The sequence below is a fragment of the Leucoraja erinacea genome, chromosome 27 (assembly GCF_028641065.1).
Source record: "Leucoraja erinacea ecotype New England chromosome 27, Leri_hhj_1, whole genome shotgun sequence".
Taxonomy (NCBI): Eukaryota; Metazoa; Chordata; class Chondrichthyes; order Rajiformes; family Rajidae; genus Leucoraja; species Leucoraja erinaceus.
The window spans coordinates 9,744,809-9,768,230 of NC_073403.1; the positions used below are offsets into that span (position 1 = coordinate 9,744,809).

Consider the following 23,422-nt stretch of genomic DNA (forward strand, 5'->3'; position numbering starts at 1 on the left):
AAACGAGGAGCTAGTGAGACTTAGGTGGGGGAATGCCGGGGCTACACTACACCACATGTTTAAAGCTGCAACAGAAAGCGACATTCATCCCCAATGAAGCACAAATCAACATGTTATAAACAAGCACTAGGCTAGAAAGTAGCAAATTCAAGTACAAAGTAGGGTGCTTGTTTGAATCTAGCTGCAAAGTAAAAATTTGTGTCAGTGTGATCGGATACAACCGTGTACAAAACACAAATCCTTTGGGTAACCCATTGTAGAATTGAGGGCTGCAGCGCTACCAGTACCTGCAGTAGTTCAGTGACGAAGCCTTCAAAAAAAAGCTCAATCATGTCTACCTGTAGAAAATGTGATACCCTGCACCTGATCAAGCAGCATCTCTAGAAAGCCAACTTGTACCTTCCACCTCCCAGCAAACTTTCAACTGAAACGTTGCCTATTTCCTTCGCTTCATAGATACTGCTGCACCCGCTGAGTCTCTCCAGCACTTTTGTCTACCTTTTTGTGTTTTCTAAAAATGTCTCCTTTCATTCAAGCAATAACTAGTTATTTGCTGAACAGCTTGAAGAACCTAATCTGTCCTTTCCTTCAGATTATTTTCAATCCCCATCAACTGATGTTAAACTGTTAGTTTAAGATGACTTTCTCAATTTCACATTTAGAATATAACATTGTGCAATATAAATATAATTGGCAAATCTAGACCTTTGAAAACACACACAAATTTGCTTACTTTTACTCCATTTATTTCTTTTAATTATGAAAATAGTCTACATTTCCATTATTTTTCCAATGACCATTCTGTATACAGGTACTTGTATTAAATCCAATGGGTTTCATTGCCTTCTTGTTGTACCTTTGCACTACTGCTCTTTTACCTTTATTGAGAAGTTGCATTATATCATTAATTTTCCAATCAGCCATTTCCTTAATAGCCATTATACCAGCGCCCATCTGCTGTCAACATCAGGAGAGATAGAGATCACCACTTACTGTGGAGACTAGTAAACTGAGTTAGCTAACATCTTTTGAGGACTAAATTACCACATGAGCCAGACCAGAGAAGGCAGAGAAAGGTCTGATTGAGTGAAAAGACATAGAGCAATCGTGTTTTATTTTTATTTCACTTTGTACATGAATACTGTACAGAGTGTACATATTGTACAGCAGTAAAACATTGAGAAATGATACAATCAGAACAAAGTATGTGCAGCTTAATACACATCACAAGGCTCACTGGAGAAATACAATACACAAAATAGGAAATGTATTCAAAATGCTTCAAGAGGTGCAGTTGGGGTCTTATCGTCAGGACCCCCTTAACCAGAAAATTACTCTGCTTTAGCATGGATTTTATAAACTCTATAAACGTTTGAATACCTAGGCTCAAGGAGAGATAACACTGGAGAAGTACTCAGTTGGAGGAGCTACAAAGTCACAGTAACGCCAACATCAGCAGTATTAATGGGGCATCAGTGATCAATACACTTTGACAATGCATTCAGCTCATGTTTTGCTGACTCTATGACTCTGTAACTCCAGTGAGCCAGTTCTCCAAAATTTCAAGACAAAATAAAAAGAATTAAGCAAACAATGAACAAAAACAACACATTAATGCCAAACCTGCTGCTGATTTTACTCGGAAAAAGGAAGTTGCCCCCTTTTCGTTCGTTTTTCTTCAGACAACAGCGATCTGACACAGACTGGATTTGGCAATTCTCAGTGCGAAAACAGGTATAAAAATTAAAAAAATTTGACCCTTCCCATCAGCAATTACTTTAGCAAATCAAAAATTGATTTTGTAAACCAAAAATTTAGATTTTGTAAATCAATAATCAAAGAGAGAATGCTTCTTATACCCCAACTCCATACCCCCCATACATTCAGTGCCCTCCATAATGTTTGGGACAAAGACCCATCATTTATTTATTTATTTGCCTTTGTACTCCACAATTTGTGATTTGTAATAGAAAAAAATCACATGTGGTTAAAGTGCACATTGTCAGATTTTATTAAGGTTTTAAAAAAAATACATTTTGGTTTCACCATGTAGAAATTACAGCTGTGTTTATACCAGGTATAAGAGAGCTCTCAGCACCTAATCTTTCCTCCAGTCTTTCCCTCACCTTTGGTAACTTTTATTGCTGTTTATCAACACGAGGCCCAAAGTTGTACCAATGAAAGTCAAAGACGCCACTATGAGACTGAGAAACAAGGATAAAACTGTTAGAGACATCAGCCAAACCTTAGGCTTACCAAAATCAACTGCTTGGAACATCATTAAGAAGAGAGAGAGTACTGGTGAGCTTACTAATCGCAAAGGGACTGGCAGGCCAAGGAAGACCTCCACAGCCGATGACAGAAGAATTCTCCCTATATGATCCCCAAACACCAGTCCGACAGATCGGAAACACTCTTCAGGAGTCAGGTGTGAATTTGTCAATGACCACTGTCAACAGAAGAGTTCATGAACAGAAATAGAGGCTACACTGCATTATGCAAACCACTGGTTAGCCACAAAAATAGGATGGCTAGGTTACAGTTTGCCAAGAAGTACTTAAAAGAGCAACCACAGTTCTGGAAAAAGGTCATATGGACAGATGAGACAAAGATGACCTTATATCAGAGTGATGACAAGAGCAAAGTATGGAGGAGAGAAGGAACTGCCCAAGATCCAAAGCATATCACCTCATCTGTGAAACACGGTGGTGGGGGTGTTATGGCCTGGGCATGTATGGCTGCTTAAGGTACTGGCTCACTTATCTTCATTGATGATACAACTGCTGATGGTAGCAGCATAATGAATTCTGAAATGTAGAAACACTTCCTATCTGCTCAAGTTCAAACAAATGCCTCAAAACACATTGGCCGGCAGTTAATTCTACAGCAAGACAAGGATTCCAAATATAATGCTACAACACCAAAGGCGATTTTCAAAACTACAAAATGGTTAATTCTTGAGTGGCCGTCAATTACCCGATCTGAAACCAATTGAGCATGCCTTTTATATGCAGAAGAGAAAACTGAAGAGGACTAGCCTCCAAAACAAGCATAAGCCAAGGATGGCTGCAGTACAGGCCTGGCAGAGCATCACCAGAGAAGACACCCAGCAACTGGTGATGTCCATGAATCACAGACTCCAAGCATGCAAAGGATATGCAACAAAATACTAAACATGGCTACTTTCATTTACATGACATTGCTGTGTCCCAAACATAATGTTACACTAAAATGGGGGGACTATGAATAAACACTGCTGTAAAGTCTACATGGTGAAACCAAAATGTATAAAATTGGCCTTTATTAAAATCTGACAATGTGCACTTAAACCACATATGATTTTTTTCTATTACAAATCTCAAATTGTGGAGTACAGAGGCAAATAAATAAATGACGGGTCTTTGTCCCAAACATTATGGAGGGCACTGATCACAGCAACAATAAACTTGAAGCAAAACAACATTTGCAAATTATTTCCAATGCGAGAACACAACACATTTTGAAATGAACATGAGCATATTGTTTCGATTGTTTCAGATACAAGTAATTCCTCAATATTGTTCTGAAGCACCTCAAAGGTTTACCTATCTTGTGCACTTTCAACTTTGTTTCACATTTTCTGCTTTTATTTCAGGTTTACAGCATGCAAAAGGCTTTTAATCTAAACTCAAAGTTACCTTTACACTCATCCCTTAGTTACTAAAAAGTGACACACACACACACACACAACACAAAGCTTAGGTCTCTGACCCGAGTCCATGTTCTATTCAGTTTACGGCGTGTTTGAGAATTCCATTCTCTGAAGGGACAGTGTTGAAATGGATTGAATCTCTGAACGCTTCTTTCAACTTGTCTTTGGAATCTGGTCTGAAACTGAATTTAAAGCCTTTACATTTCTCAATCCTCTCCTTAATGAACCAGATGGCCCATAATGGCAGGCATACAACCTTTATGGAATTAAATGCTTTTTAAGTACAACATCAGTTTAGAAAGGAACTGTAGATGCTGGTTTACACAGAAGATTGACGCAAAATGCTGGAGTAACTTAGCGGAACAGGCAACATCTCTGGAGAGGAGTGGCAGGTGACATTTCAGGTCGAGATCCTTCTTTGTAACTGCCTGTCCCGCTGAGTTACTTCAGCATTTTGTGTCTATCATCAGTTTAGATACTACCATTTGCTTCTGCTTCCAAGGAAAATGGAAGGCTCAAAAAATGGCCACAGATGATGAACATCATCTTGGTGGTCCCAGCAGGGAGTGGTGTCCGGATAAAACAGGATGGCTGTCATCGCTTTGACGACTGAAGAGTCAGCAGACACTTGGCATTCGTGAACAATAACCGCTTGGATGAAGTACTAGATGGACACCACTGCCCAGTGAATTGCAATCCTTACAAAACATATCACTTACTTGGCATGCTTGCGAAGAACATGAGAATTAAAACTGGGGGAATCTTACATACTCTATTTGTGGGTTTTACACACATTAAAATTAGTGGCAATATTAACAGATGTTAGATGTTTCAATTTTTTACATTCAGTTTCTCAGTATCAGACCATGGTGTATTTAAATAATTTTCGTCAATAAGACCGCTCAGAAGTGAGATCCTGACACATGGATGTTGCATATTGTTCTAGTCAAAAGATTATTAGAGATGGGAGCAGTAAAAAGATATTGGAATTACAACTGGTGGAACACAATGATCCAGTACAATTTTTTTCAAGATATTCTTTTGAAGCTTTTTTTCAGAATCCCTCAACCTCATGCAAAGAAAAGCCTCACGTTTATAGTTTGGGATTCTTGAATCTTAACTCTTCACATATTTCTCAAAATAGGCCATTAACAAAAAAAAAAATCACATTGTCTGACAATTTTAGAATGTCAACCTTTGATCCAGCATGTTTTTTTTAAAGTTGCATATTAACGCATGTTTGCATTAGCAATCCCTTCTGTCCATTCATTACTATTCACTTCCATACACCTCTCTGACCAAACAACAGGCAATTAGGACGAGGATTTTCATTAAGTAACGTTATACTTAAAATCAATAAAAACCTTAAAAGGGGCAAAAGAACAGACTTGCACAACCTGTTTTGTTATGTTGGGAAGAACATCTTCAATGCCCTAAGGAAACATTCAAAAATATTGTTTTGAAGAAATTCTTTAGAACTATGCACCTTTGAACATTAAAATACACCAGTCTGTTTGATTATAAACAGTAGAAGTGGTAACTTACCTATTTGCCATTCCAAACAGTTGAATCAAAATGTTTAGTATGATTTTACATCAGAATGCTAACCAATATTAACAGAAATGTTTTACTGCAATGTCTGGTCTACCGCAGAGTAGAATTTGGCAAGGAATTCAAAGTTTTATGTTTAGTCAGCTCTTTGTAAAGCTCAGTCTAAACAAATGGTGCAGTCCTACTCCTGGAATGAATGCTGCCAAGCCAACACGAAAAGAAATTAAACTACTTATTTACTAAAAAGTTGCCACCCCTAACTTTGAAATGGACTTTGCAATTTATTCATTTGTCAAGGCGAGGAGACACGCAAGAGTTATTCCCATGTAAGTTAGTATTACATCATGATAGCCCCAGCCATTAACCGGATGGATTATTACAGAATTCCATTAAAACGGGAGCATTTTTTTCAATAATGTGACCTGATTTAGGAAGATTAGGAGGACCAAATACTGAGCGCAGAGCCCTAAAGACATGGGAGATTTCTGAACTTCGTGGACATGAATTCATGGCTGAAAGACTAGATGAGCTGGAATCCCTTTCCTGACATTCATTTGAAATGGTCAGTGTTTGAACACATGCTTTGTGAATGGTTGACACTTACAGGGGTGTTCTAATTTTTATTTTAAATCATGCACCGACGACAGGGTCGAAGATATTCGCAAAATTAGAGCTCAATGAAAGGTAGAAGTAGCACTCTGTCAACGTGCACAAAGGGCTCCAACATGCTGCAGGCTACCATTTGTAGTCTAGTCCTTCGCCAAGATCTTCCAAATGATGATGAACAAGATCTTGTAAGAAATGAATCTTTTTTTTTCTCATGACAAGCAGACACAACGTCAAATAAAAGCCTGCTGTGCAACGGAGCATTTACTCTAAAGCTATTTGAATTTGTGGAATTATTTGCCACAGAAGGCTGTGGAGGCCAAGTCAAGGGATATTTTTAAGGCAGAGATATAAAGATTCTTGATCAGTAAGGGTGTCAGGGGTTATGGGGAAGAAGGCAGGAGGATAGGGTTAGGAGGAAGAGATAAATCAGGCATGATTGTATGGTGGAGTAGACCTGATGGGCCAAATGGCCTAATTCTGCTCCTATCACTTGTGACCTTATTTACCCTTCTTCCTATACCCACAACTTAGAGCATTTACTTTAAAGCTATTTACCCTTCCAATACTCACATCACCAAATTATTCCCATGGAAACATTTTAATCAGATGCAGAACAAAAAATAAACACTTTATACGTTCAGCCTATAAATAAAATGTCCAATTTTAAGTTTATCCTCCTCTCAAACCGACCTCATTCAATCATCTCAGATACTGATCTGCCGAGTTACAAGCTTGGCCTTAATGCAACCAACAGACACTAAGGAGCCTGGCAAATAAACTTATCTGCTCAGGTCTCCCTGAAGCTCAAGAACCTGGCCTTGCGTGGTGCAATGTTTAATAAAACAACCAAAGCAGTCAGTCCTGCCAATGCAGTCATTGCTGAGGGTGCAATGCTGAGTATTAGTTTGCCAAAAGCTACACTCTGTGGGAATATAATATCTAGATGCGATCAAACATTTGATCAAGGCCAAAAGAAATGAGCATCAACAGGTCAACTCTAATGGTGCGATCTGCAAGGAAACCTTCACAAGGAACGATCTTTGTGACAATGCTGTCACTTTTGGGACATGTACATCATGTGAAGGGAGCTGTGTAACTGGAGGTTGACTGCAACAATGTAAGGTTCATGTTTCCTTTCAGGTGTATTTTAAAATCGTGCAAGTGCAGTTTTAGGCTAAGCACGTGCAGACATAACTGTTATGTTAAATATAATGTTGAATGGAACATCCAACGACTTCCAGAACTTGAGAGGTTTTGCTCACTAGATCTTTGTGCTGTTGTGAATTGCTCCGGCTCTGAGGCTCCAGATATAGATGGAACTTAACAATGACGGCAAACTTCCCGCTGGTCCACTTGTAAAGCTGACAGGTCTTAAATCAAATCATTTTCCCATCTCCCCCTGTCAATCTCTAAAGCTCCTTTGACTAACAAGGCAGATTTTCCTGGAAGAACGACAGAGGGGCTGACAAAATATAATGCGTTCCAAAAAATCTGTAAGAGGTTGATCATTCCGAGGAGAAATATATGCTGCTTCATTGATAAAAAGTTCCTTTGTGTTTTAGACAAAAGGTTGATTTTCCACGTCGGGAGGAAGCATTCAGCTCCGCAAAAGCTCAAAAGATTTTATGTATCTAACTGAAGGTCATTAGCAGAAGGGACTGCATACTTAAAAAAAACTGAGGTAATTCTTTTTATTTTTAATAAGATTATAAAAACAATGCATTAATAGGTCAGTTTCATACCCTGTGACGACAGCTTCTATTTTTCAACAGAACATACAAGTAGATGAATACAAGAGGTATCCAACTGAAACATGGAAGATTTTTCTTCTAAATAGATTAAACACAGGGAAACATGGGTATTGATTTATTTTTGCTTGAGTTACACCCAGTGACATTGAACAAAAAAAGTTGTGCATTAGCCAAACTGGAAGAAAAAATTCCCAGGACCAGACGCTGTAAAGAAAGAGAATTCTGGTATTAATATCAACAACAATAACAGTGTATAAAATCACGAGAGGAATAGATCGGGTAGATGCACAGAGTCTCTTGCCCAGAGTAGGGGAATCGAGGACCGGTGGACATAGGTTCAAGGCGAAGGGGAAAAGAGGAATCTGATAGGTAACCTTTTCCACACAAAGGGTGGTTGGTGTATGGAACTAGCTGCCAGAGGAGGTAGTTGAGGCTGGGACGATCCCAACGTTTAAGAAGCAGTTGGACAGGTACATGGATAGGACAGGTTTGGAGGGATATGGACCAAGGGCAGGCAGGTAGGACTAGTGTAGCTGGGACACGTTGCACAAGTGTGTGCACAAGTTGGACCGAAGTGCCTGTTTTCACATTGTATCTCTATGACTCTAGCTACATCATTCAGTTGAACTATGTATAAACACTACTGTAATTTCTACATGGTGAAACCAAAATGTATAAAAACACCCTCTAATAAAATCTGACAATGTGCACTTTAACCACATGTGATTTTTTCTATTACAAATCTCAAATTGTGGAGTACAGAGGCAAATAAATAAATGATGGGACTTTGTGCCAAACATTATGGAGGGCAGTGTACAAGGGAATATGATAGGGTAGACGTTTTCACAAGTGGGAGAGTCATGAACAAGAAACAAACTTACAAGATAAGGAGAGGTGCATAGTAATTGCTTGTTGCAAGGAGGTGGTGAATCTCTGGAATTCTCTACCTCGGAGCGTTCTGATGGCCAGATTATTGGAGGTATTTAAAGAAGACTTAGATAAACATTTGTGGGAAATTGGAGGGCATGGGGAACTGGCAAAGAAGTGGAATAAACCCGTGCCAGATGAGTCATTGAATGGTGGGGAGGGCGTGGGGTCAGATAGTCTACTGGCCATATTTTCTTGTGTGCATTCTCGCTCTCTCTCACATACTAGGTTACCTCATCTGAATGGCAACTTTGACTATCAATTGATGAAGTGAATATTGTCAGGCTATTTATTCAGAATGGAAATCCTGGTTAGGGCTTATCCTGATCCACTACTTATTTCTACAAGAGCATCTTCAAACATGAAGCACACGCAGTCTTGCCCCATCCACTTGTTCAAAGTTTTTAATGCACTATTACACAGCAACATTCCATTTTAATTTAAAGAATGCTTTTATAGATTTAGAATATTTCAAACTCACCTTCAAAACTAAAACCACTCGGGCTACCGAAAAATGCCTTGAAAATATTATTAGCATCGAAATCTGGAATCATAAATTTTAAAATAAAAACTCGTTAATACCCAGGTAAAACAAAACATTTCTTTTTTCCATTATTTTCCAGTTTTACCCCGAAATAACTGGATTGTGCACCCATTTATAGCTTAGTGTTTTGCATGAGAATGGGCAGAATTTAAATGGGATTAGGTAACAATAACGGAGGAGTCAGAAGGGTTCGGACTCGAAGCGTCACCTATCCATGCTTCCCCAGAGAGCCCAACCTGACCTGACCTGTTGAGTTACTCAAGTCTGAAGAAGGATCTCAACCCGAAATGTCACCTATTCCTTTTCTCTAGAGGTGCTGTCTGTACCACTGAGTAACTACAGCTCTTTGTGTCGATCTGTGAGTTACTCCAGCACTTTGTGTCTTTTTCGGTAACAATAAGGCTGCAAACAACTGATGCACAGCTGCAGTCAGAGCAAGTTTGCAGCAATTGTCAACTTGTGGAGTCAATGATATTTGCGGCTATTCTCACACAAACATGCAATGCTTTAATATATATACAGGTGAAGCCTAAACTGCCAAGAGGACTGCCAGGTAAAATCAATCCTAATCCTATTCTCCAATTGAAAGATATTATTGATTGCTTCTTCCCTTAAACAACATTAGCTTGCCTACAAACGTGAATGTGTGCATTGTTCTGTATCAGACATTTGCAGCTAATTACCTGCATGGCCTGGCAAGTTAAGGTTCCGCAGCACAGTGACGTTTTCAGCAGCTTTACAGGGAAGCACTTACCGCCCGAGTTCATGCCGTCATCGTCCAAATCCTGACCGGTATCGTAACGTGCTTTCTTTTTTTGATCTGACAGTATACTGAATGCTTCTCCTACTTCTTTGAATTTCTTTTCTTCTTCTTTCTGTACTTCTGGACTGGCACTACTATGTCTATCTGCACACAGAGAAAAAGACACTTAACCAGCAGGTATGTTTTACTTCACGGTTTTTATGGACAATTCTCAGATCCGTATATCTGAACATATCCAATGCCAAGGCATACACATGAGAATAAAATTGGATTAATTTAGGATTGGTGTAAATGAGTGGTTGATGGTCAGCATGGACTCTGTGGGCCAAAGAGTCTGTTTCGGGTTGATTAAGACCACAGCAGGATTTACATCAGAAGGAAAGTTGGGCAGAGCATCACAGATGGAATTTAATCCCAACAAGTGCAAGTCAACAAAGTTTGGGAATTTCGAATAGGGATAAGACATATTTAGTAAATGGTAGGGCATTGAGGAATATTGATGAACAGAGAGATGTTTGAGTTCATATTCATGATTCCCTGAAAATGGCAACATGGACCAATGGGGTGACGAAGAAGTCATATTGCTTGCTTGTCTTCACAGGTAGGGCACAGAGTATACGAGATGGGATGTTATTTGATGTGGAATAAAGATGTTTTAATTAGAAGATGAATTACATTTAAGTTTTATCGTTGAATTCTTGTGACCTAACCAGTGTTTTGTAAAAAGGTCACAAGAATTCACAAAGATAAAGGTTCAATGTAAATACAGTGCTGAACAAACCGGCAGCTCACAAGCTTGGCACCGAACAAACTCGCTCTATAGTATTTGCCACTAGATGGAAGTCTAACTTCATCAACACTTCCAGTGAAACCATTGAGGGTGATTATATCAGAACGCTGGTTAAAATAAAGGAACCGGTTCATAAAACGTAAATGTCTCACAGTGAACCTCATTCTGCAGAGTTAAATAAGCAGGCAATGTTATTTTACAATTTTATTCTTTCTCTATCTTCTAATTAAAACATCTTTATTCCACAGAGTTGAACAAATGTAGAGGTAGTTTCTAAAATATTTCACTAGGTGGCAGCCAAATACAGTCAATGCCTTCACATGTAAAAAATCGGGCATGTCAACTATTTCCTACTGTTTCATGGTCAATTCATAGAAACATAGAAAGGTACAGCACAGAAATGGGTCCTTCCGGCCCATCTCGTCCATGCTAATCTCAATACCTACTCCATTTGCACGCATCAGGTCCATATCCCTCTATGCTTTTCTTATCCGAGCACCCATCCAAATACGTCAAAACCTATTAATCGTATCTTTCTCTACCACCTCCTCTGACAGCTAGTTCCAGATATTCAACAGCCACCATGTGACCCTCAGATTTCAGATTTCCTTTAAATTTCTCCTTTCTCATTCTTTCAATCTGTGCTATTCAGTGGGTGGTGGCGGTGCTAAGAGATGTGGCTGCGGAAAGGAGTTAACACGATTCCCAGAAAATGGCAACGTAGGGTGACGAAGAATCACAAGTCACGTGGCATGCTCGTCTTCATATCCCAGAATATAAGAGGTGGGATGCTGCAACCTTACAAAACACTGTCTAGGTCAAAGGAAGTTACAAAGATAAATGTTCAATGTGAAAAACAGTGCTGAACAAACAGAGAAGGGCAAGAAAACAACACCAAGGATGAATAAGACAAAAGACATTGATAAAAATTCTGGAGAGTGGTGCAGTACTTCAAGATTGTTATTCGTGCAAGAGAACCTGCAGTGAATGCAACAGGATGCAAATTCAACAGGGGCTGAAAATCAAAACACTGCGGCTTGAAATCTGAAAAAGCCAAAAAAGATCCGAATCCTGCTAATCATAATTGAAAGTTGCTGGATTTGCTCATCTACAAAAAGTAAACTACAATGCATATTATTGAGGATGCAGGATCATGCTTAACCACACACAGACTTGAAGCCGGAACATTCAACAAGCAGAGCCCTAAACCTGTAGGCTACTGTTGGGACAATGTACCGATTCTGCCTTACCTGGGTGATGCATCAATGCCCGCTTCCTGTAGGCTTTCTTAATTTCATCTTCTGAAGCAGTTTTGTCAACACCAAGAATTTTGTAATAATCTTTTCGTTTGCTCTTTTTCAGTTCAAGTTGAGCATTCTTAAGGAGCTGCTTGTGTTCTAAATGAAAACACCAAATTAGGTCACTCGGATGTTTTGATGGATGATTCACCAACAAGCAGTCCAATAACTTAAGGATTTCCATCTTTAAACTACTGGAATTGTCAGGCACAATTTTCTTCCAGAGTCTCCTTCATTTGCAGATAATGTTCCTGTCTTTATTGTCCACATTTTGTTTTCGTGTGAGCTTTCCTGTGTATTTTTAATCACAACTCTTCAATTTTCCCCCCAAAATCTTTTCCGAGCATTATTGATGTTATTTTGTATTAAGCAATTAATACATTTTATTAACTTGTCTGCGTTACTGGATCTGTGATTTCTGCCTTACGCTTTTCATCTTATCATTTACCAGTTATACAAAAATATGTTTCCCGATGACAGGGATCTCAAAAAGGTGTCTCGACCAAAAACGTTACCTGCCCATTCCTTCCGCAGATACTGCCTGACCTGCTGAGTTACTCCAGCAATCTGTGTTTTGGTCATTTATACCAAATACTTGCAGGTAAAGGATCTACAACCAAAACCAACCATCTTTCTCCTCCTCAGGTACTGATTCATCTGTTCTATGCTTCCAATACTTATTTCATTTCACCTTCAAGATTGAGTCAAGACTTGAGGTTTTATCTCCCCAAATTTGCTACCAAAATCTTTAATTATCCTTACAATTTTAAAGTTGAGCATTGATAAAAAAAAAAGATACAGCCAAAGTCAGGCCCAAACTAAAGCTGAAATCTCCAAATATCTTTCCTTGGTATTTGCTTGAAGCACTAAAATAATATGTCACAGTAAACTTTAAATTAAACCAACTGGTTCTAATAATATACTGAAGTCCAGTGGGATTGATTGTTGCAGGATCACAAACATAAAAACCTGACCACTAAAAACATTATTTATTAATGCTCCATAAATACCCTTGCTCACTCCTATAAAATTATCTCACTGCCAACATTAAAATATGTAGCCCTATTTTATCTTAAACCATCCAGACCAGGCTACCTTTTGCAAAGTTGCTGTGCCCTTCAAAGAAAAGGAGTACAGGATGTTATCCTATAAACATTGAATTCTTTACATTAATAAAAGGATGGGCCAATTTTAGAGCTAAAGGAATTCAGTCTAAATCCTAGATACTCCAGAGATGGTTTTGCAGAATTTACAATAACACTCCAGTTTAACAAAAGTGAACGGCACAACAGAATTTAGGTATTCGCGGTCAAGGTGAAGTGCGATATCCAGGTGACACGTTGTTATTTGAGATAAAACCCATTATAACTCACAGAAACTGATTGGAAATTTACGAGCATAAATACAGATTAATGAAAGACAAATTTAGAATTGACCTCAGGATGTGCCTAACACACCTCAATTAACATTTGGAAATGGCTTGTCTGGGTTTATGGAAACAACAATTACCTGTTCTATTAGAAAAGCAGCGGTGGAGGTTCTTTCCTGCACAAGTTAAAAATCACCTCTCACATCAGAATCCATGACAGGAAATGGACTTGAAGGTAAAAATAGTTTTACATTTTCAATAGAATGTAATCGCCAATTTTTGAGATAAAGAATTTTGAACCGCTTTAGACTCAAAATTTGGAGTAACTCAGCGGGCCAGACAGCGTTAGTTAGCATTAGCTGTCTGGCCCGCTGAGTTACTCCAAATTTTGAGTCTAAAGCAGTTTAAAATTCTCTATCTCAAAAATGGTGTCACCCATTCCTTCTCTCCAGAGATGCTGCCTGTCCCGCTGAGCAGCTTTTTGTGTCTATCTTCTTCGATTTAAACCAGCATCTGTAGTTCCTTCCAACACATTTAAACAGCTTAAGTTGTAGATTCTTCTGCATTGTCTGGTAATGGATTTTTTTTCCCAAACAATTTAGTGCAAACATTAGCCAGTGAAGAGATGAAGAGAATCAAACAGAGACAAAAAAATGTTGGACAATCCTTTCAGATCGTGGAACTTTCAAAAACAAAACTGTAAAGCCATTGAATCCATCACCCATTGTGTTCACCAAAGTCTTCTCTCTCAATTAATGGCTTACTTGGTTTCATGTCCAAGCTCCACCCAGAGAATAAATCAAGCAGTTTTAATAACTTAAGGAAACACAATTTGGTGAAGGAAAGAATAGGCCAGGCCTTGTCCCCAAAATGCAGAGGCAGGGAATCACAACTTCACGTGCAATTTGCTAAATCAATTAGCTTGAAATCATATAATTGAACAAAATCTATTGGGCAAGTCCAACTGTATATTGTCACCAGAAACACAATCCTCTCCAAGGCACATTGGCTATCACAAAATAATCAAACACCCGATCTTGCGCGTCACCAAAAAATGAAGCTCATTTTATCAAATATGAAATGGGCTTTGCTAGAGAAAGATTTTTTGAACTGCTTTAGTTCTGAAGCTTTGTGTCAAAACGATGTCAATAAATGCCCACAAAGAGGATTTACTGGTTTACCTTTTGTTTTTTCTGTCTGGTAAATTTTCTCATAGTCTCTTACAGCTTCTTCATATTGTTCTGTATCCATATAACTATGAAGGAACAAAAAGAAACAACTGTAAACATTTAATGTGAACACTGTTGACTATAGAATGCTCAATGTTTTTCAATCAAACATTGACTTCCACTATTCTTAATCAATAGCAGCTACAACTAAGTGGAAGGCTGATGACCTTAGATAGGTGAATGGTTGGGCCTTTTCCCAGGGGTAGTGGAGTCAAGAACTAGGGGGCTAGGTTCAAGGTGAGTGGGGAAAGATTTTTTTTTAGTCCTATGGGGCAATTTCTTCACGCAGAGTGGTGTAGATTTGGATTGAGCTGCCAGAGGAAGCTGGGGAGTTGGATACAATGGTGACATTTAAAATACATTTAGATAGATAGATGGATGGGAACGTTTCTGAGGAATGTGGGCCAAATGTAGGAAAATGGGACCGGCTCATAAAACCAGGTCAGCATGGACAAGTTAGGCTGAAGGGTGAGTTTTCGTGCTGTCTGATTTTATAACTGTCACTGTCATATGAGACCAGAAAGCAAAAAGTAGCAGCAGACATACATTAATGAAACTGAAGAGAAGCGTACCGTGGCATTGCCCAAAGGCTGAATATTAAAATCAATGTTATTTTTGATTTATATCAATGACATGAATTTAGGCGTAGATGTCGTAATTTCAAAAACTGGAGATGACAGAAATCTTGGAAATGTAATGAGCAATAGGGACAGTGGCAGATGTAGCAATTTAATGAGGAAATGTTAAACATTTGAAAACAAATTTAAAATGGGATGCAAGAAAGAAGGCCTGTTGGGCCAGACACACACACACACACACACACACACACACGAGTCTTTAAAAGCTGACAAATGTTGACAAGAAAACTTTCAGCAATCCTTTATTAATAAAAACATGGAGGATTTAGTAAGCATCTGTAGACAACTGGCTAGGCCTCAGCTGGAGTATTATTGTGTTTACTTCAAGACTTCACATTTCAGAAAGGTATCAGCTGAATGGAATGTAGAGTAGATTTATCAGGATGGTAACTGGAATGAAGCATCTAGGAATGTGGAGAGGATAAGAGAGCTGGGAAGCTTGGGTTATAGAGTTTAACAGCCTTGACAAAAATCCCTCATACTTGTGAACAACTACACTGTGCTCAACTATTTTACACCAGTATGTAAATTGTAATCAGCAGCCGCACCTTTCAAAATAATTGGCAAAAATTACAGGAGAATATATATGAGAATTTTTTTTTCCAAGACGAAGCAGATGATTTGATTTAATCTGTGGCACCTGAGAATTGGTTGTGCTTCCAAAGAAGGCACCCAGATTCAATGCCAGCCTCAGGTGCTGATTGTGTGGAGTTTGCACATTTTCCCTCTGCCCCCAATATATAGGTGAGTAGTAGAATATGAGTGGGGTGGGGGAAGAGACTGATGAGAAAGTGGGGAAAATGAAAAACTGAATTAATGTAGGAATAGTGTTACTGGGTGGTTGGTTGATGGTTGCCACGGACTCAGTTGGTTGAAGGCCCATTTCGGTGGTGCATGACATTTGCTGTGCTATGACAATTCCATGATGGTCAATTTTTCAGTGAAAAAAAAAAGTTATTTAGATGTCATTGTTCAAACGGCGAGAAAGAAATGAGCTCTTGGCCACAAACTCTACACAAGCAATTATGGTTGTGACTGAGGGATCTACTCTGCTGCAGCAATTACATTCCATTAACTTAAAAGTGGAATACAACACATGCCTGCCATTTTATTCAGAGGGTGGTGGGTGTTTTCAGACTGGATGACTATGACTCTACTGTACATTTCACTGCAGCAACATGGGAGCATTTTCAATCCCAATGTTCATTTTTATACTTTCCAAACACCAGAGTAGCTGTCAGTCTGACAGCAACCTGCAAAAGTCCAAATTCCTTTGCGAAATCCAAAGTCCCAACCCAATTTCCGTTGATGCCACAGGTCAAACCAAATGCACATTCAGACACAATGAACAACTGAAATTCAATCCAACGAACATGCTGCTCACCACTGTGCCCGTCTCATGTACGCCTTGATATACGAGTCGTCAAGTTTTATTGCATTCGTGCAGTCTTCTATTGCTTGCTGCATCTTATTGAGCTGTGAAATGTGGGTCAATTAGCAGATTTAGTATTCATTATTAAAGTTTAAGCATGTTTTTAAACAACATTTTATTTGCAACAACCGCACCTCTTCAATCATAATATATTCACATGGACATACGGCTACAGAAGTTAATGCTGGAATAGGCCATTCAGACCCTCAAGCTTTCTCTGTCATTTAAAATCATGGCTGTTTCTATCACAACCTCAACTTCTGGTTCTAGTCAGCCTCCTTGGTTATCAAATTCTATCTTTCTCTACCATTAAAATATTCAGACTTTGACTTTACTGCCCTTTACCACAATGTTGCATTTCTAAATGATCAGATCAACTAAACACACCATTCAAATCGGAAAGTTACTTGGAAAATGTTATAATTGGAATTTATTTACCGATAATATACTAAATCAAATTAAATCAAAGATTCCCTTTAAAGTTCAGTTTAGTTTAGAGATACAGCGCAGAACATTATTTATGACACAGCTAAGATTTTTCTGTTATAATCTCCCCAGGTCTATTCTTGCCCTTGCTTCTCAGATTGAGTATTGAGTAATCACTCCAAATTCAATGAGTGCTATTGAGGTGTGAGGTAGGAGAGGAAGGGAAACATCAAACTGACCCTAATCCAGCCCTCGCATATCTTGCAGAGAATTTGGATAGCGATAGGAGCAGAAATTCTTCTCGCCTTTCGCACCCCTCCCAACACCTTCACCCCACAAAACTAATGACTCTCCATGTCGCTGGTCAGCTAATATCACCCAACACATGTGAAATATGGGTTTCCTCTGGGATGTGCTTGCTTTGTGGGATTTACCCCAATCACTGGATAAACAACGAGTTAACAAGAATTTCTGAGATGACCCAAGCTTTGCGACTGCTGCAAACATTTGTAGTTACACTAATTAACAAAAATAACTAGCAACTTACCTTGGAGCCTACTGTGCCCCGATTACAGTACAATTTAGCATTCGTTTTGATGTTATTTGGATCTATTTTCAGAGCTTCTGTGTAAAGTTCAAATGCCTTGTCAAAAAAACCGTCTTTAAAAGCCCTGTTTCCTTCTTCCTTCTTTGCTCGTAGAGCTTTAGCGTTCTGCTTGCAGAAAAAAACAAAGGATGCCACACTGCTGTTTCTGTTCATGCATGTCTAAATCCATCACCTTAGCACAATTTTCACTTTACCATTAAGAATTTCCATTTCTATTAACATATTCAATTGTCCAGACATTCCAAAAAGTAAAAGTAATTTTAAAGGGGAAAAAAAACCCTCTTTATATGTCCATGCATCCTTCCCTCTCAAAAAAGGGCTGACAATCAATCTATTCTCAGGCTCCTGAAATATGGTTCAGGAACAATACTCAATAGGTTTAATAAGTTCAGTTGAGGGTCCCCACCCAAAATATTAACTTTTCCTCCATGTCTCAGATATTGAATGACAAGCTATGCATTTAGTTTTTTTTAATTATTAGCCCCTCGCACTATTCATATGAAATAAATGTTAGAAACTAGCGATGTTGAAGCTATACCTGCTTCAGTGCTGAGGAACCAGGACAGGGAACCAGTGCAACTGTAGCTGCTGGCGTTCATGCTGCCAGGGCCAGACATTGTGAAGCCAGTAATGCAGAGACGGGACAAACAGTTACTGCTGCTGAATGCAATTGCAGAAATTAATGCACAACTGTTAATAAAAATAAAATAGACAGATAAGGGTATTTTATAGTGTGGCAAATAAGACCAAAGGGAAATAAAACCCTCGTGCTATCATTCTAAAGAGTTTGTGGAATCTTTCCCTCAAACTTTCCCATTCAAAAAACTCATACTTTCAGCATTCAAAACTATACACAGAATGCTGGAAGAACTCAGCGGGTCTAGCAGCATTTGTGGAGGCAAAAAAGTAAAAGTTGACATTTCGGGTTGAGACCCTGCAGTTGTGCTTTCAGCAGTGTTTATCCTGAATACGAAGATTTTTTTTGCGACAGCATGTTTGCTACGATCAAAAGTAAAATTACTCATGAATCAGTTGAACGAAACACTTCAGAACTGTAGCAAACTAAAACTGGTTTCCCAGTTGCATTGGCTAGAACTTTGTGGTAGCTTCTCTGCTGTACTGCTGATATGTAATAAATTAGAACAGAGTAGATCTTAGCTGACACAATAATCCACAGCGCTCTATAAATACAAAGCTTTTGAATTTTTCCTAGAATTCATCTGAGATAAATTGCATTTCAGTCAATTCAGATTCATGACTGATTGATTTAACTCGCATGAAGAAAACACTCCTCCGTGCACCAGTTGCTAATGTACACATCTGTGCAAGGTATTAACAAGAAATGTCTACTTTTAAGTTGTAACTATATAGCCAGTTTCCTAAAATTATATATTATTTAAAAAACCCAACTAACATCAATTGACATAATACTTGATACAAATTTCTGCATTGATGCCAAAAATTGCAAATATGATGGTGTCTTCCACAGAAGCTTATTCCAACTGATTTTTTAAAAATAATACACGACTTATCTGTTATTGTAGCATTTCACAAAAATACACCAAATTCAGTGGTGAATAGTCACAGAATGGTACAGAGTAATGGGTCTGGTGCACTTACTGTACATCTGATTTACAGGAACACATTCAAATACATGTTTGTCCCAAAGTTATGTATTAAGACTGATTTTATTACACTTAGACATAATGCAACCGATAGTTTGTGGAATGCTTTTCTTTGCATCAAATATCCCATGTGAAAGGCAGAGCACAGAAGATCTGCCTTTTGAGATTTGCCTTTCCCGAGCCAGTTTTATTTCCTTTAAATAACGGAAGAAAGCGAGAAAGATCTGCATTGCACTGCCCCAATACCGTTCATCCAATTTTCATCAATCGTTTCTCTGGAACTCAGATGTTGAAAGGAGAGACTTGATAGAAGTATATAAAATTATAAGGGGCACGGATAGGGTAGACAGTCAGAACTTTTTACCAGGGTGCAAATGTCTAACATTAGCGGGCATAGCTATATGGTGAGAGGGGGAAAGATTAATGCCGTTGTTCAGGGTAATTTTTTTTTTTTTTTTTAAACAGAGAATAGCCTGGAACGGATTGCCAGGGTGATAGTGGAGGTAGATACTATAGTGACATTTAAGAGGCTTTTAGATTGGCACATAGAAGTGCAGGAAATGGAGGGATATGGATCTTGTCCAGGCAGATGAGATCAGTTTAACTTGGCTCATGTTCGGCACAAACATCGTGGGTCAAAGTGCCCGTTCTTGTGATGTACTGTTCTATGTTCCAAGTACTGTTAGTAAAGATACTTGGATGAAAACTTCATATGACATGCTCAGCAAGATTTTGACTTGGAGCTGGAAATTTGACAGATGATGATTAGATGGACTGAATGGCTACACTTTTACATTGTATATTTCCATGAAAATCAAGCAGACTTGATTACAACCTTGTAGTTTTTCTCACGCGATTCTCTCTCTGAGCTTTAACACCCATATACTGATTCACTATACCAAACCTGCAAAGGCATATCAGCATCCAAAAGGGTTACTTAATAATAATATCAGACCTGCAAAATTCAACCATTATAAAAATAGTTGAAAAATTAAAACAATTTGCAATTCAGTTTGTCAAACTATTCCAGATTTTTTTTTAGAAGATTTCATCTAGCTTTGTTGTTTCAGAACTGATGTAGCCAAATGCAATCATCTGGCAGGCAAAACAAAAATCAAGAAACACCGTAAGTTTCTGTTTGTCTTTGAAGACTGTTACTTCATTTATCCCAGTCTCTGCCCTCTCCTTCAAACCTTGGCACTGATCTTTGACCCAAGGTTCACAATAACAAGGGAAAGCATTGCCCATGACAATGGAATCCAGTCTGGCACATGTCTCCTATCATTCCCATGACTGACGCTGAAAAGAACTCGCATCACTTCGAACACTTCAATATGTCACAAATATCAGTAGATTTAAAAATCTGGTTTACAAAAAAACACTATCAACCTTTTGCCTCCAGGCCTGGCAAAAGTGACATCAGTACCTACCCTGCATGCAAGTCGAGCCTTTTCGTGATCAGGTGCCATTTTTAAAGCATGGACAAAAAATTGCACAGCCTTTTCAATACAGTCCTCATAGTAAAGGCAAAGTCCCCGCACGTACAAAGCATCAGCGTTAGTTGAATCCATGCGCAAAATATCACTGAAACAAAAACAAAGAGAAATCATTGCTAATGCCTCTGTTATGCAGGCAAAATGAGGATGCTGTGGTCACTGACACCACATAGGAGGCTAGAGAGTATCTGACAGAAGTGTTAATAAGAAAAAAAGAGGGTTTTTGATAGTACAGATGTGCAGAAACAGTGTGTATCGGAAAAAAGTGTCAGTAAGCTGAGGGCACAGATTCAGAGTAATTTGGCGAAAAAATGTTTTGTTTGCTTTTAATGAGCTGTTAAAGATCAGAATTTGTAGTGGCAAATTCAATATTAATTCGGTGAAGAGATTTGGACAAATACTCAAAAAGTAAAATATTGCAGGATGATTGTAAAGGACACAGAGGGGTTATCAATTAGATAACTGCTTTTAAGAGACAAGACAAGCCGAAAAATAGATTAGATTTCTATGCAGCATGTTTCCAGGTAAAAGTAACTGTTTAACTATCAACAGATGGGACAATGTTCCAAGCAAAGCTAATACATTATTCTGTTAAAAGTACAGCTAGCTGATCATTTTATTTCCTCTACCATTAACAATACAGATTAATTCGGTTCCATGGGGATTGATACCTCAGCCATTCTTTGCTCATGTTAGATCACCATGTATATTTGCAGGCTGCTTTAAAGTAGAAGGCATTATATGAGTAATAAGAAACTGCAGATGCTGGTTTAAACTGAAGATAGACACAAAAAGCTGGAGTAACTCAGAGGGTCAGGAGGCATCTCTGGAGAAAAGGAATAGGTGATGTTTCGGGTCAAGACCCTTCTTCAGACTCTTACATTACTTCAAAGTAGAAGACATTACAACAAAGCCTGATAATGATGACATCTCAGTTGAAAGATTTATGTCTGAAACATAAACTCTGTTTCTCTCCATTGATACTGCTTGGCATACTGCATTTACCTAGCATTGTGTCTCATTTCAAATCTCTAGCATCTGCAGCATTTTGTTTGTGCTATCAACTATTATGATGTAAAAAAAAACATGTCATATTTACTACATTGATCACATCTATTGATTTGACCATCTCGTTTAATTCCCCTGTAGATGAATTTAATGTACAAATCAGTGTCTAGCAGTTGGTAGAGGGTGTGGGTAAAGAAACAGGCCACATTGGTGCAGTATGTTTTGTTCGTTAGAGAGTGAAGTCGATGGAGGGCAAGAAAAATAAATGTTACTCTACAACCTAAAGGGGTATAACTGACTTGGAATTGCCCAATGCCATCTAAGTTCTCAAAATGCAAGGTGATTTAGTTGCCAAAACTAACATCCCATGTGGAATATGAAAACGTTTTTTTAAAAAGTGCAAAATGTACATTCACAAAAATTATGGTACTCAAAAATGATGAATATCTACCTTGCGACTGATTGGGCATCAGGATAGCGACCAAGTAATGCCAAACATTCGGCTTTAAGGATTTTGAAGCGGTGACAGCCAGGAGCAAACTCAAGGGCACGATCCATACAAAATACAACCTGAAACAAGAAGTCAAAGAGAAAGATGTGACATAGGACACTAATCAATTAGCTATTTAACTTAATCAGAATTGAAGATTGAAGATGAAGAAAAACATGTATTTAATCTTTCATTAAATAAGACAGGATAAATTGATTGTAATTGAATATGTTAGAGAAAAAGACATTAAATGCATAGCGGATTGAAGTGAATCTTTCAGAGATTAAAACAGGTTTGCATAAATAAGACTGTTTTGATGGCAAGGCGTTGGACTGGAAATTTATCTTTGGTTGCACGTGTCAAATCTAGAATACAGTAGTGGCTGCGAATTGCGTGTTGGTTCAGAAATTTGATTCGAGTGACACTGATGGGGTCAGATATTGCACAACGTGCTGACATTGCTATATTGAGTGCTTGGCACATCGACCGAGGACAAACTTCTGACTAAATAAAGATTGGGTGCAGCTTTGTGACAGGTTATACTAAAAAGCATTGATAAAAACCAGATACAAAAATGCATTGCTAAATGACTAAAAGTCAGGCTTATTGCATATTATTTTGGCAGAGCTTGGGGAAGAAAGTATTTAAAAGGCTAAGTAGCTGAAAATCAAGAGCAGCAATGGTGGAATGGAAATTTTTTGATATCAACCTGCAAAGCCATCAGCAAAAGATGTTCAAATTTTCATACATTTCCAGATTCCTTGATGAATTGTAACATTCAGGTATTGTAACATTCCAAAACACTTGTAAATCCCAAGTTGTTAAAACTTAATGTTTCATTAATTTCTTATATATTTATGAAATCATGATTACCTTTCTGAAATCACCTTTTTCAAAGTCAATTTCAGCTATTCTTTCATACTCCAATACTGCTTCTGCACTCTTCAACTAGAGAAAGAACAGGATATCTAAATTGAAGATCGAGTACAATGTTATCCTTCTCAAATAAAGCTAAACATTAAACCTTTGTTCAGAATAGGTTAGCTCTACCATACAACATTAGGCAAAAACATCCTGTGTGCCACCAGATAGTCACATACAGATATTTTGTGTGCATCAATAATAGGCCAGAGCATGTATGGGTACATGTGAGAGAAGGACTGCACACAAGGAACAGA

At 38.3% G+C, this 23,422-nt stretch overlaps 1 protein-coding gene across 1 annotated transcript in view; it reads right to left on the minus strand.

Moving 5' to 3' along the window:
* Window positions 1-7,702: 7,702 nt before the first annotated feature.
* dnajc7 (DnaJ (Hsp40) homolog, subfamily C, member 7) overlaps window positions 7,703-23,422 on the minus strand; it is a 41,397-nt gene continuing 25,677 nt past the window's right edge. The window contains exons 5-14 of the mRNA XM_055657000.1: window positions 23,118-23,192; window positions 22,206-22,324; window positions 20,681-20,834; window positions 17,566-17,730; window positions 16,545-16,636; window positions 14,475-14,548; window positions 11,877-12,023; window positions 9,828-9,980; window positions 9,011-9,073; window positions 7,703-7,806 (exon numbers count right to left, since the gene is read on the minus strand). Of these exons, the coding sequence (XP_055512975.1) occupies window positions 7,769-7,806; window positions 9,011-9,073; window positions 9,828-9,980; window positions 11,877-12,023; window positions 14,475-14,548; window positions 16,545-16,636; window positions 17,566-17,730; window positions 20,681-20,834; window positions 22,206-22,324; window positions 23,118-23,192 (1,080 nt within the window). The 3' untranslated portion in view covers window positions 7,703-7,768. The remainder of the gene's footprint in view (window positions 7,807-9,010; window positions 9,074-9,827; window positions 9,981-11,876; window positions 12,024-14,474; window positions 14,549-16,544; window positions 16,637-17,565; window positions 17,731-20,680; window positions 20,835-22,205; window positions 22,325-23,117; window positions 23,193-23,422) is intronic.